The sequence below is a fragment of the Chlamydotis macqueenii genome, chromosome 1 (genome assembly GCF_036417535.1).
Source record: "Chlamydotis macqueenii isolate bChlMac1 chromosome 1, bChlMac1.mat, whole genome shotgun sequence".
Taxonomy (NCBI): domain Eukaryota; kingdom Metazoa; phylum Chordata; class Aves; order Otidiformes; family Otididae; genus Chlamydotis; species Chlamydotis macqueenii.
Genome location: NC_141556.1, coordinates 197,123,683 through 197,138,939, shown reverse-complemented (window position 1 = coordinate 197,138,939; position 15,257 = coordinate 197,123,683). Strand labels below are relative to the sequence as shown.

The following is a 15,257-nucleotide window of genomic DNA, read 5'->3' as shown; positions in this document are numbered from 1 at the left end:
AATAAGAATGGCAACAAAGGGGAATAAGGAATTGCTACAGTTTTGTTATGACACACAGAAAGTAAACAGAAGAGCAGATGTGAGAAGAAAGACAGATGCAATCTGCCACCTCAGAGACAGAAATTCTGGCACTAGAAGATGGATACTATACAAATAAAACTAACAGGCTTTTCTAAACACCTCGTTTAGTATAACATAAAAATAGATCAATTTTTTTTTTTGTGGAGATTTACTCTTCTTTCTTGTTTAGTCCTTACTAGCTTGAAGCTATTACAGATGGATTGCAGTGGTGACTTCTTTTGTAGCTTGACAGCTCCAGCTCTGCCAGTATATCAGATAACCTTTAGAAGGTTGTGATTGCTCTTCTTCTGGAAGAGATCTGATTAATGATATAGAGATTAGAAGTTCTATAGTTCCTTGCATGTTTCTGGAGATACATATTTGTCAAGTACTGGTGAATGCCATACCTTCATTTGTAAGGTACAATAGAAGTTCTGGTTGTGGCATACATAGTGACATTTCACAGTGCTCAGCAGGTACCCTGTTCTACTTAAAGTATTGATGTCTTAAGTACATTTTAACATTACAGTTATGCAAAAAATATTCATTTCAGGTAGTAATGTTTCAGACCTACACTAATCAAGCCAATAAACCAACTGAAGCCAAATATGTCTTTCCTTTGGATGATAAAGCTGCTGTTTGTGGATTTGAAGCTTTTATCAATGGAAAACACATCATTGGAGAGGTAAAGTGTTGTTGTATTTTGCCTTTGATGTAGCTCCTTCAGTCTCAAGATCTGAAAGCCCTTAATTAGTAATGAAGATGTGCAACACTAATTTTGGTTTCTCATGTCTTTTGTTGTTACCACTTGACTGAATTTCAAGGTAGTCATGTCATTTAAGAGAATATTGGTTAAGTTTTCTGTCTATAGAGGTGAAATGACTTATTTTGGAACAATCTTTCATAGGTTAAAGAAAAGAAACAAGCACATAAGGAATATCAGAAAGCTATCAGTCAGGGTGATGGAGCTTATCTAATGGACCAGGATGCACCGGTATGTTAAATTTTGTGGTTTAGTACCTACTTGAAAATTTTGCAGCTACTCAATTTGCTGAATCATGTCTTTGTTGGGAAACTCATTTTTACTAGAACTTATTTGGACCATACATTTTAACATTTTTTAAACCACTGTTGTTTCCATAAATATGTGCTATGGCTTACATAAAACAGATACTGACATCATCTGCCTGGACTTGTGCAAAGCATTTGACACTGTCCCGCATGACATCCTTGTCTCTAAATTGGAGAGAGATGTATTTGATGGATGAACAACTCAGTGTACAAAGAATTGTCTAGATGGTTGCACTCAAAGAATTGCAATCAATGGCTCAATATCCAAATGGAGACCAGTGATGAGTGATGTTCTTCAGGTATCAGTACTGGGACTAGCACTGTTTAACATCTTAACTGGTGACATGGACAGTGTTGGCAAGTTCGCTGATGACACCAAGATGTGTGGTGCCATTGACACACTGGACGGAAGGGCTGCTATCCAGAGGGACCTGGAAAGCTGGAGGGGTGGGCCCATGAAAACCTCATGAAGTTCAGCAAGGCCAAGTGCAAGGTCCTGCACGTGGGTCCGAGCAATCCCAAGCACAAATACAGGCTGGGCAGAAAATGGATTGAGTGCAGCCCTGAGGAGAAGGACTTGGGGGTACTGGTGGATGAAAATCTCAATATGAGCCAGAAATGTGCACTTGCAGCCCAGAAAGCCAACCATACCTTGGGCTGCATCAAGAGAAGCGTGGCGAGTGAGTCAAGGGAGGTGATGCTCCCCCTCTACTCTGCTCTGGTGAGACCCCACCTGGAGTACTGCATCCAACTCTGGAGCCCCCAACATCAGAAGGACATGGACCTGTTGGAAAGAGTCCAGAGGAGGGCCATGAAGATGGTCAGAGGGGCTGGAGCACCTCTCCTATGAGGACAGGCTGAGAGAGTTGGGTCTGTTCAGCCTGGAGAAGAGAAGGCTCCGGGGAGACCTTATAGTGGCCTTCCAGTACCTCAAGGGGGCTTATAAGAAAGACAGGGAGAAACTCTTTACCAGAGCCTGTTAAGATAGGACAAGAGACAATGGTTTTAAACTAGAAGTAGGTAGATTTAGACTTGATATAAGGAAAAAAATTTTACAATGAGGATGGTGGAACAGGTTGCTCAGAGAGGTGGTGGATGCCCCATCCCTGGAAACATTCAAGGCCAGGTTGGATGGGGGTCTGAGCAGCCTGATCTGGTTGGAGATGTCGCTGCTCCTTGCAGGGGGGTTGGACTAGATGACCTTTAAAGGTCCCTTCCAACCCAAACTATTCTATGATTCTATGATATTTCTCTTTCAGGTGGTTTCCTTTTTGTTTTGTTTTGGGTTTTTTTTGTAAAAGATTGATTTATTGAGTTACTGTTGATCAGTTTTTCCCAGAGATTAAGGAATTATTGAACATTTGACATTTCATGTAATAATCTCATTTTTCCTTACACTTCAGCAAAACCAAGTAGTAGTTGCTGTGTTAGCATTTGGTTTCACTGTGCCTAAACACCAAATGAATTGATTTAGAAAACATAGACCTTAATTATGTCATTAAAGCTAGTTTGTGGTTTTTTGTTTGGTTTTTTTTAGGATATTTTTGTAATAAGTGTTGGAAACTTACCTCCAAATTCTACAGTTGTGATCAAAATCACCTATATCACTGAACTGAGCTTTGAGCATGGTTGTATCACCTTTCATATGCCTGCTTCTGTGTCACCATGGCAACAGGACAAAGCATTAAATGAAAACACACAGGTTTGTTAAAGTACAGTCTTAAAATAGCATCTTCTTGTTTCGAAGCAAAAGTTCCATGCCTAGGGGATTGTAGTTATACAAGTGATTGTTTTCCTTTTCATTTCTTCTCTTTTAATAGATTATAATTGTTTGTAACCATTCTTGTCATAAAGCAATGTGAAAACAAACTTAGGAATGTTGTGATTGGTAGAAAGCCTCTAATTATCTCTGAGGATGTATTTACTCCTGCAGGGCTTAGAAAGTTGACTTGAGTTGGCACGTGTTAGATCTCATATTTTGAGTTATCGGCTGTTTCTATGCTGCTGTTCCTCCTTTGGCTTGCAAAGACATTATATTATCTCCATCATGAAGCTGCACCTGAGCATCTGCTGAACACTCTGCTATTGTCCTTCTCTGCTTCAGGGACAAGGTTGCCCATCCATTTGTTTGGATGCCCTTGATCAAGGCTCCTGAATTGTCCAGGTGGGAGGGGAGGTAATTTCTGTGTTTAAATGCTGGTAAAGAGCCAGAGATGGTCCTTGTGGTCAACTTCACTCACAAATTCTCTACCTCTTCCCACCACAGCAGCGCAGGGATATAGAGAATGAGGGTTGCGGTCAGTTCATCACACGCAGTCTCTGCTGCCGCACCTTCCTCCTCAGAGGGAGGACTCCTCACACTCTGCCCCTGCTCCAGCGTGGGGTCCCTCCCATGGGAGACCGTCCTACACAAACTTCTCCAAGGTGGATCCTTCCCATGGGCTCAGTTCTTCATGAACTGCTCCAGCATGGGTCCTTTCCATGGGCTGCAGTCCCTCAGGAACAGACTGCTCCAGCGTGGGTACCCCGTGGAGTCACAAGTCCTGCCACCGAACCTGCTCCAGCAGGGGCTTCTCTTTCTACGGGACCACAGCTCCTTCCAGGAGCCTGCCCCAGTGCAGGCCCTCCACGGGCCACAGCCTCCTTCAGGCATTTTCAGGTTTTTTTCCCCTTCTTAACTATGTTATCCCAGAGTTGCTACCACTGTCGCTGCTGGGCTCGGCCTTGGCCAGCAGTGGGTGCATCGTGGAGCCGGCTGGCGTCAGCTCCATTGGACCTGGGAAAGCTTCTAGCAGCTTCTCACTGAAGCCACCCTGTAGCCTCTCTGCTACCAAAACCTTGCCACAGAAACCCAATACACACGCCTTCTGCTTTAGAGCTGTATTATACTGAATTCTGAAGTTCACTGTGTCCTTGGGAGAGAAACGTGCGCGGGTTCTTCTGCTGCTATGATACTCAGATAACAGCTATATGATTAAATGAAGTAAAGAGGGTTGCATGCAATCCCAGCTTAGTGATATAATAAGAGAAAGGAGCTCCATGGTGATAAAAGTGTCAGGAATGACCTACAAATATTTCATAACTGGTGCAGCTAAAAAAAAATTTTTTCCTTGTAGGACACAATAAAAAAGGTTTGTATTAAAGAAGTAAAACCACTGAAAAAGTAAGTTGCTTTCATTAATATTGTTATCTGCTTTATTTTATCAATACCTTAAATGATTAAGGTAAAACATTTAAATTTAATGTTTTTCTATTTGTGTGGAATGTTTGATGGTAATTTGCATTATCAAGAATGTAGCTTAATTTCATCTTTCACTCTGATATGTTGTTATCCTTAGGGAATACCATAGGGAAATAGCATTTAATCATTACACTCTTTTTCTTCACTAAATACTTCCTTTTGTTTATGAAACATTTCTGTTACTAAGGATTATATATAAATTCCCAAATCACAAAACTTAATGAGACCATGATCTTCTTTTTTTTTTTATTTTAATATCACTGCACCTAATATTTTAGCATTTCTTTGCATTTTATTTTAAATAAAATTTTACAGTTATCTGAAACTGTGATGTTGCTGGTAAACTAAGACTTATTGTAAACTGAGTATTATAATTGTATTCCCAGTAACATTTCCGCATACGGCCGTTCTCAACCAGAATAACAAGCAATGCAGGTAGTAGTAGCAGTAAATGTGTCAAAACTTAATGCTATTCGTATTTCCATACTAAAAGCCATGAAAAGTGCTTTTCATGAGCATGTCCTAGTTTCTTCTCTGTTCTGTCTGCAAAGCAGGTACAAAACTGTATCTGTTATATTTTTTTTAAAGTTATGGTTAATCTTGAAATGGTGTTTCCTATTATTAACTTGGTTTTGTTTAGTACAATTGCTACTGGTTAGTAGAAATATTGTACTGATCGGTTAAAGATTTGATGCTGTCTGCCATATATCAGAACTATATTAACAAGTTTCAGACACTATACATCCAGTTGTAGAAAAGGTATTTAAAGCGATAAAACAATTTAGTTTTTAATGTTCAGGGAAATTCAACGAGAAAATATGAAAAAAAAATTAAGAAACACTTAAGGATAGTTATTGTGTGAGAATGGAGATCAGGTATCTCTACCTCACTCTTTTTAGCTTCAGGTTCTAGAAGGAGCAGCACAGACATCCAAGTTAGTGGCAAACTTACTAATATTATATTATTAACATAGTAAGTTTTTCTGGCTGTAGGCTGGTTCTCTCTGCAGATACTTTGGAGCTGTGCAAATGTGTTGTATGTTTTATCCAGAAGCATCTTAAGGATAATGGAGATGTGGCTGTAAATAGAAAATAATTGCTCATATGATATGCAGAGGCTACACAGATTCATGGTACATTAACAATAATTGAGGCTAGGACTCAGAATAGTCAAGAATATTTATTAAAATGGGCCCATGTAACAAAAATGCTGTAAGACTGACAAATGCAAGGCTAAACGGAGATGAATTGATAGCAGCCATATGCATCTGTGTCTTGGAAGATGATATCCTGGAATGCAGAGACTACCACTAAACCAGGGTTTATTCCTCACCCAGTAAGGCAACAACCTAGAATGAACAACTGTTGAGATATTGTGGCAAAAATGGCTAATGCAATTCCAAAATACACAAACCAAGAAGTATCAAAGAGAGAAGATTATTTTACTTTGTCAGGCAAGACCAACTGAAATTGCCAAAGTGCCAATTGGAAGATGTTAAAAAAAATGAAAACAACCCAAAACATAAAAACCCCAAACCCAACAACAACAACCAAAAAAACCCAGCCTCAAGGCCACAACGCATTGATCTCTGTCTGCAAGCTGGGAGGTGATTCCATGACGTCATATGGTATCTTATGTCTTTTATGTATGTATCTTTGCTCTTATCAAATTGCTTTTTAATGTCATTGTAGAACTACACTAATAAGCAAAGACTGGAAATTAAGCTGAGTAAGAAAAAAAGACATGCAGTTTTAGCAGTAAGGTTTGGAACAGTTAGCCAGGGAAAGCAATGAACTTTTCCTTCTCTGAAATCCAGTTTGGCTGTCTGCTATGAAACTTTGCTTTAGAAAATAAAAAATTATGTTAAATGAAGAGATATTTGGCTAAAATGTTATGTAACGTGTTTTAGGGGAGATCATGTCAAATGACCTCTTGATCCCCTCTAACCTTTTAAGCTATGAATACCCGTAGTGAATCAGCATGGTTATTCTTTGGGTATCCTAGAGACAGAAACTTGTCTAACTGGTTCAGTATTCTCCACTTTCATCCAAAGAGTTAAAAAGGACAGGAAACACGGCTCCTTCTCTTGGAGACGTCATGGCATGCAGATTAAATATCATCGTCTCTGGAGTGCCATTCAGGTTTTTTTTTTCTTTTCTCTTTATTTAGTGGATTTTCTGTGGGTATGTCTATTGAGATGCCATCTAGTATTGAACGCATACATAGTTGGACACATAAACTTAAAATGAAGGTAAATTAATTTCACTGTAGCTATGTCTCTGCCTTGGTAATTCTGCTGTGTATTTTAAATGGAAGTTTTATCCTAGAAAACGCTTGTGCCAGATCTGTCTGGCTTTGTGCACTGTTTATTCGGCAAACAGCTTGGTTCTCTGAAAATTTCTGTTGTGCTTGAAGCCCTTCTGTTTTCATTGTCTTCTTGTCTAAAAATATATTCAGGAAAGTGAATGATACTTTAAAGAATGTAATACGTAAATAGAAACTGTACCTTCTAAACTGTCTGTAACCTTTCTGGCAAAAAGCTTTGGGACTATCCCTATTAAATATGCTGTTGTCATTCCCTGTCCTCACAAAGTAAATAATATTCGCTGTATTGTTATTAAATAGATATTTAAATGCCTATTTTTCCTTTCTTCCAGCGAACAGACTGCAAGGCTGTAATTAAGACTGTGGAGAATAGCTCCTTGGATGAAAGCGGCTTTGTTCTAGATATCTGGATTTCTCAGGTCTACCTACCTCGAATGTGGGTAGAGAAGCATCCTAACAAAATGAGTGAGGTACTGCATAACTTGTACTGTTTGTGAGGTAATACTGAATATGCTAAAACATAACAAATAGGAACAGTTTAGTTTCTCCGAAACCAGGACACTGAGAAATAAATTTAAAACTTAAGAGTGTATCATCTTGAAATATGTGATTCCAAGATATTAGAAGCTTTTTCATTCTCCCACATTTATTGTGGAGTGAAGTCTGTGGCATTTTTAGATCCTCTTTTTTTTTTTTTTTTTTTCCTTAAATAAGATAAAATGTTGCTGAGGTGAAATGTAAAGTCTTGATATTACCAATATGTCAGTCCAATGCTGAAATTGATTAAAATAAGTAAAATGACAGATAAGATGGTTTTCCTTCCTCCAATGATGTCTTATTTTTCTTCCTTTTAATCTGAGTTGCTTAGTTTAAATATATTAGTTTAGGGATTTCTTTCTGATGACTGCAATAATACTGATATTCCCCCAAGGAAAGGAGAAAGAAAGAGATTCCTGTTTCTGTTTCCAAACTGCAAACCTTTCCTTCCCTATTGGAAACACTTTCACTCCTTCAAGCATTTCATTGTTCCACTTTTGAAAATCTTTGGTTTTTATAGCATCTCTGTTCATAGCAAGGACAGCATGCATTTCTGGTTTAGATATTTTTTATAATTCTAGTACTTTCCACAAACTGATGGTGGCAGTGATGATTGTAAAAGGTGATACATGTGATTTAGTTTGTTTGTTTGTTTTTTAACTTGTAGAAGAGAATCTAGTGCTGTTTGCAGAAAAGTGAATCAGATAGGAACGTGAAACCACAAAACTCCTTTTTTGGTTTTTCATGTGAGACCTGGGATATAGGTAAAGGACAGAGAAGTTGCACTTCTCAGGCATTAAGAGTAAATTACATATATTTGTTAAAATTTTGAAATATGGCTATATTCTGCTCTTATTCTATAATAAGAAAAATGGGTACACTTCTAATGAAATAGTGTTTGTCCACTGTGCTGATGATTTTGTTTCTCCCTCGATAGGCTTGCATGCTTGTATTCCAACCAGAGTTTGAAACTACATTTGAAGAAGAGCACCTGTCCAGTGAAATAATTATTTTATTAGATTGCTCAAATTCTATGGCAGGTTCAGCTCTACACCAAACAAAGCAGATTGCTTTATGCGCTTTGGAACTATTTTGTTTCAGACAAAGAGTGAATGTAATAAAATTTGGCACAAGTGAGTTTCTCTATTTCCTTTTTACCTGAAAGCCACCTTTTACCTTCTTGTCATGGCTTAACTTCATGCACATCATTATTATCAAACCAGCATAATAAACTGAATTGCAACCTGGAACATGTAGCAGTATGGAATATTTCTACTCTGACATTCCAGTCATAAAACTTGAACTTCTATTTCCATATTGTTGCTACATGATTAATATTTTAATGCTTTTAATATCAATATTTATTCACAGATTTCACAGAATGTTCTTCTTTTTCAATGAACATCATAAATGATTTGGCATCACTGAAGGAGTTTATTACAGTAAGTAAATCAGTTTGGTTGTATTCTAAAGAATGCTTCTTTGTATGGGATGCTTATCATTGCAAAACTCTGTTATGCAATTTTTCCTCTTTTTTTCTTTTTCTTCAGGGCAGCTTCTAAATTTTTTCTGTAATTTAGTCTGTTTCCCTAGTAAAAAGCACAGCCACATCTGAATATTAAGTTTGGCTTTAAGCAATTGCTTACATTGTTGTTTTGAAGCTGAGTAGCTATCAGTGTTAGGACATCAGTGTTTCTCCCTAAATTTATCTTTTGGAATTTCATACCTCTCATTGCCTGCTCACAGCAGAAAGAGAGGAAATTATTTACTTCCTTCTGGAAATCTATAATTTGTAAATGAAGGCAGTGCTTAAGCCAAAGGACTTTCAGTGAAAAGGAGAATGCTTTTTGGCACCAGAAGATCAGATGTAGACTACTGAAGACAACAGGTTTGGATTAGTACCGTATCTTGTCAGTGCCAGAATTGGGCTTCTCATCTGTAACTAATGCTCCTTGATGCTAGCAAATGCATAAGATACTCATACAATGGATGTCTTGATCATCAATACAGATTAGCACAAGGGAAAACAACACTACCTGTACCTGTACAATGTTGGGCTTCACCCAGAAAAGAGATGCTGGAGCCACTGTGAACAGTCATTTTTAAATAGTAGCCCAGTGTTCAGCAGCAGTCAAAAAGGTAGAACACTTCTGTAGCTGTATAAATCTGTATCGCTCTGGCATCTTGAATACTCTGTATGCTTCTGGTCACTCCATCTCAAAGCAAAGAGCTAGAGAGACAGAAAGCAAAGATGGCCAGATATATGGAAGACCTGCTGTACAAGAAGAGGACTCATCCTGAATTTTTTAGCCTCTGTTGAATCTTTACAGAGTAATCTCTTTTCCAGGATAAACAGAAGAAAAGGGGAACAGGGATGGTTACTTGCCAGGATCACAGGACACCCAGCAAAATGATCAGTCGGCAGATCTAAACCAAAACCCAAACAGTCCTTTTCATGCATAATAAATAGCAGAACTTCTTGTCATGCTTGATGTAGAGGCTAAACTGTAATTCAGTTCAGAAAGCAGGTTGGCAAATTGAAAGGCAGAGCAGTAAATAGCATTTTAGATGCAATAGTGTGGATGAAAACTCTAGTTCAAGAAGTCCCCAAACCAGTGGTTACTGAAAGCTCTGAAAATAACGTAGGAGAAGAATTTACCATTTTTTCTTATCTATTTTGCCTGCACCTTTTGCCTAAGCCAGAAAAGATACAGGACTAGATGGGCCTTAAGCTCTGTCTCTAATAGTAATTATGGAAGAGCAGGAACAAATAACACTTCAGAACTAATCATTTATATTTTGAAACTAGGAGTCATGTATAATTAAAGATTAAGTTATAAATTTTGTTATTTTAGGAAAAAATAAATTCAAACTAAAATTGTAATACTTTACTTTTCAGTCTGCTACTGCAACACTGGGAAACACTGATTTATGGAAGACCTTACGTTACTTAAGTCTGCTATTTCCTTCTCAAGGACATCGCAACATTCTTCTTATATCAGATGGACACATTCAGAATGAGAGTGTGACCTTCCAGATTGTGAAAGATAATGTCCAACATACGCAGTTATTTACATGTGGTGTTGAGTAAGTATGAAGATAGCTAGCAATTGCATTTGTTTTAAATCCCTGATAATTTATTTGAAATGAGAAGTTAATAAGCTGAGAACTGACAGATGCCTGAGTATACTGTGTTAAATATATATGTATGTTTAGATTAAATACAGAAGTGTTTGCATACCTTTAATAACAGAATGGAAAATATGTAAGGAATTTCAAAGTTCAGATGCCTATAATAATATTCATTCTATGTCCAGGTAGTCTTACCTATTCATATATTTTCTATTATTACAACTTTACTATTTAAGAGTATAATTGGACAATACAAGAGTTAACATTTTAAAACTTTGTATTTCATGTTTTGGTATAGTTTCATTTTAATAGTGCAATTTCAATGCAACTTTAATAGTTGTATAATTTTATTATTTAATTTTCATTTGTTTGTAAAGTATTACTTAAAGACAAAGTAAGCTCTAGACTTCTCAGCAATCAGAGGAACAGACAAAACCTCACTGAAATTCATTGTAATGGAGTTTGACTGTTTTCAGTAACAACAACTGAAACAACTTTTTTTTTTTAAAAAAAAAAAAGAGTCAGTTACATATTTCAGATTGCAAGGCATACATGGGAAAGGGTCAGGGAGATGTTAGGTTCTTACCATATTCTGTGAGGCAAAATAAAGACCAGTGGTGAGGGTCATGTTCTTCTAGGACTTTTTTTTTTTAATTACACCTTCACCATAGCTCCTGCAACATTCCCCAGAACTCATGGCTGTGGGCCCTCTCCCAGCACACCCTTCAGGCCCCATACCAGATATCCCAGTGCTCTTCCAGAGTAATCATGCGTTATGACTACAATAGAATTTGCATCATCACACAATAAAGAGCAGATAGAATGTGTCCATTAGCAGTACAGTGACACCATCTTCAACATATTTACATTCCTATTACGTTCATGTTAAGCATATTTACATTCATTGATTATCGGTTATTGATATGATGGAACTATGCCTGGCGATGGATTACCTCAGTGCTAGTAGTCCGAGAGGGCATGGCTTTTAATGGTTCCTCTAGACCACTAACATTAATGTGCTAATGTGCAACAATTTGCTTTCAGTAGGCACAATCTGCATGTAATGTGTTGCATTGGTACAGTAATAATGGTGAAGATGTAATGTAAAAGAGAACTTCACTCTGGTTCATACTCCTGTGTAGACAAAGAGAGTGTTTTCTAGAAGGCTGAATTAATACAGAACACTACTTCTGTTTTATCTGTGATAATTCTCTGTGGGTAAATGAAAAAAAATATTTAAATAGTGCAAGATTTGTATTTTACAGAGTTGTACAAGGCAGCAAAATCTATAGAAAGACTTCTAAAAGAGCAGTAAACTTTAAACCCAAGATGTTATGTGTTCTTGGCATAGACACAATTGTACAATTTAAATTTGCCTTGAGGGGTTTTGGTGAGGATTCACTAATTCACTAAGACGTCCTGTTGAGGAATTAGTCTATTTTCTGTGCAACATAGATTTGAGATATACTGTGCTGTTTCTTGCCCAGAAGAATTCTCATCTGCTTAATTAACAGTCAGACTGTTGGTGAGCAGAGCCTACTGTTCTAGCAGGCTAATAAGTGTCACCATATTGGTTATATCCAAGTTGTTCAGATAGTAACATTCCCTAGCTGACACTGGACTTAGCTGTAAGATAGCTGTGTCCTTGCTAAATAGCTCTGCTGAGACTGAGGTTAATTAGTTCAAGATTAGGATTATTTTGATGCAGCCTTATTGGTGTTTGGACCTAAGTTAATTTCTCTGCACAGCTCTGCACGAAGACATGTAAAAACTCCTATACCATGTAATTTCTTCAAATGTTAAGAAATCTCTAATACAGCAGCACAGTCATTGGTTTGGTTGCTTTCCTTTGGTCTGTCCCCTGAAAAAGGGATAAAATTTAAAACATTCAAATGTAAAAAGTTTGCAGTACTAATTAAAACCAAAATATTTAGAAATAGTATCAGGTGAACAATTTAATTCAGTAGTACATAAAGAATTGGTTTTGTTAGTTCCACAGCAAATCGACACATGCTGAGATCCTTGTCCCAGTATGGTGCTGGAGCATTTGAATACTTCGACTCAAAGTCAAAGTCAAACTGGGAGGCAAAGGTACATTTATAAATCTTGACTATACTCAGTATGTGATAATTGTCTGATATATCAATACCTGATACTGTATATCTTTAGTATCTCAAAATGGGAATTAGTACTTTTCATGGGATCTCATGGCTTTGCTATTACAATAAGATAGTTTAAGAAACATTTGATAGAAGGTGGTGGGAGAGATGTTTGTCTGTTAAGCCTTCTTTTATTTTAAATATAAATTGATATCAAGTGAGAAATAGAACTGTTTAGTTTGAGTATTACAAAGGTGCTTTATTTTCAGCAGGAACACGAGTGCTATAGGAAGGGATATGAGAGCTGTAGAGTAGCCTCAGTTCGTTGACAAGGAAGGGAATTTGTCACTGTAGTTGCCCTACCGCCTCATTCAGATTGGTCACTGAATGTGTAAAAGCAAACAAGGAAGCCATGACTTTTTTTTTCTTCTATTCTTTCTGAGAGAGTTCCTGTACTTTTCTTGTGCAGTAACACCAACTTGGAAAAAATTTTTAAAATCTCAAGCTATATAAATAATTGTCCCTGAAGGGAAAAACATGGCTTTACTTCTGTCATAGGTCACAGTCCATCTACAGCATTGTCCCTGCTGTAGTGATGAGACCTGCAGCAATTCTATTCTCTAAGTTCTGACTGTTGGTGCATCTAGAAGTTTCAGGCAATCTAGAACCCCATCTGTGCTTTTCAGTTTCCCTCTACAGTTACGTGTCTACAGCACTATCCTATGCCTTGCATGTGGTTCCTCCTGGAACAGTGACAGGAAGGAAGGTGCTGCAGCAAGACTAGCGTCTGGCATATTTTTGCCTGGGGGAATGGATGACAGCATAGATTTCTCCTCTTGCTATTATAGCTGTCATTTGAGTGATATAGAATCCTAGACTCATTTAGGTTGGAAAAGGCCTTTAAGATCAAGTCCAACCATTAACTGAGCACTGCCAAGTCCACCACTAAACCATGTCCCTGAGCACCACATCTACACGTCTTTTAAATACCTCCAGGGATGGTGACTCCATCGCCTCCCTAGGCAGCCTATTCCAATGCTTGACAACCCTTTTGGTGAAGAAATTTTTCCTAATATAAATTCTAATCCTCCCCTGGTGTAAATTGAGACCATTTCCTCTTGTCCTAATACTTCTTACTTGGGAGACTGACACCAATCTCTCTACAACCTCCTTTCAAGAACTATGCAGAACTATCCAGAGCAGGCCATGGAGATGTGCAGAACTGTTTGCATATCTTGGAGTTCACATGCAGGAGATGGTGCGAAGTGTAGCCAGCCAGATTCCCTAGCCTGTTTGACAACCCTGATTAATAGAATCTTTACTCTCAAATTTGAGCTTTTACTTAAAAGAAGTCTCATTATTAGAGAAGCCAGTAGAATAATGGCTGAGTTATTCTCCTTATTACTTTCAAACATTGGACTAATTTTTACAAGCATGTGGCTTGTTTTAGTTGTTTAAAAAAAAAAAAAGGAAATTAGTGCCATTCACATGGGAATCATGTTATATTCTATTAAGAGATTATGTTTTCTTTTGAAAGCCTGCTAACAAACAGAGCTAATTTGTTTTCCTTCTTTACACAGATACAGAGCCAGGTATCTAGAATATTTTCTCCAGGATGCAGTTCAGTTTCTATTAAATGGCAACAGTTTAATACAGGTGCACCAGAGCCAATGCAAGCTCCTGCTCAAATACAGTCTTTATTTAACAATGAGAGGCTTCTTGTCTATGGATTCATCCCTCACTGTACTCAGGTAAAGACTAGAATACACATGCACTATACTGGATAGAAATTCATATGTAAAACAATCACAAAGGAAATATAATGCTGTATTATATATCCACTATGCAGCATGCTCTTAGCTTCTTTTTCATTCCTAAATATAATTAAGTTACTATCTAATTGTCATTATTAGCCTTCCCTCTAAGAAGCAGAGAGGAAAAAGTTACTTAATTTAATGTTCCTGTCATTGTGCTTTGATAAATACAGGATTCCATTACTTACAACTGTAAGGAGAAGTATTTATAAACCTAGACATGCGAAGACTTAAGATTTGCGTTACATTCAGGAGATAGAACAGCATACATGTGTGCTGGTAACATAGCATGAGAGAGAAGGAAACAGTATTATTTTTTTTCCTTTTAGGCCACCTTAAGAGCAGTACTAAATGACCAAGAGCTAGAGACTGTGGTGTCAACTACTGAACTACAGAAGACGACAGGAACAGTGAGTTTGGCCAACGTTATTTGTACATGCCATAGTGAGACAAGCTGCTTTAAACAACTATGTACTGCCTCATGCTCTTTTGAAGGAATTGAAATCCCTGTTTTCAGCAGCTCTTGCACTCTTATTTTCATTTCTGATGTTTTAACAGAGCTTCAATTTTGAGACTTCTAAAGGGAAACTGTTTTACATAGAAGTGACACCTTTCTCTGTGCTTTCTAACACAAAACTTAAGCTCCTCAAAATAGGAACTGCTGCTTCTTATTCTGGCAGCTTGTTTGGGCTCTAGTTTTATCTTTGGGTTAGCTGTTCTTTAGGCGACCTCTGGGAATGTGCTGCTGCAGCATTCTCTTTCATGTTATAAATTTTTGCTATGTGGAACATCTCATCTCTAGTCTGTCATCTCTAGAAATCTGTGGAAAAAGAGGCAGTAAAGTGTTACTAGCCTTTTCTCTCATTCAGTAACAATGAATTAAGGAGTCTTTGTGCAGAGGAAAACACAGCACCCATTTTGAAAAGGAAAACAAGCTAAAAAGAACCATTTATTAAATCTAACAGGTGTCAGAATAAT

The 15,257-nt window shown here is 37.5% G+C and overlaps 1 protein-coding gene across 1 annotated transcript in view; it reads left to right on the top strand.

The window, feature by feature from the left end:
* Nucleotides 1–15,257, top strand: part of PARP4 (poly(ADP-ribose) polymerase family member 4) — a 62,198-nt gene that overhangs the window by 31,668 nt on the left and 15,273 nt on the right. The window contains 12 exon segments of the mRNA XM_086760252.1: nt 614–745; nt 968–1,054; nt 2,669–2,833; nt 4,248–4,294; nt 6,542–6,623; nt 7,030–7,167; nt 8,172–8,367; nt 8,606–8,676; nt 10,134–10,321; nt 12,358–12,457; nt 14,046–14,216; nt 14,609–14,689. Coding sequence (XP_086616378.1) covers nt 614–745; nt 968–1,054; nt 2,669–2,833; nt 4,248–4,294; nt 6,542–6,623; nt 7,030–7,167; nt 8,172–8,367; nt 8,606–8,676; nt 10,134–10,321; nt 12,358–12,457; nt 14,046–14,216; nt 14,609–14,689 — 1,458 coding nt within the window.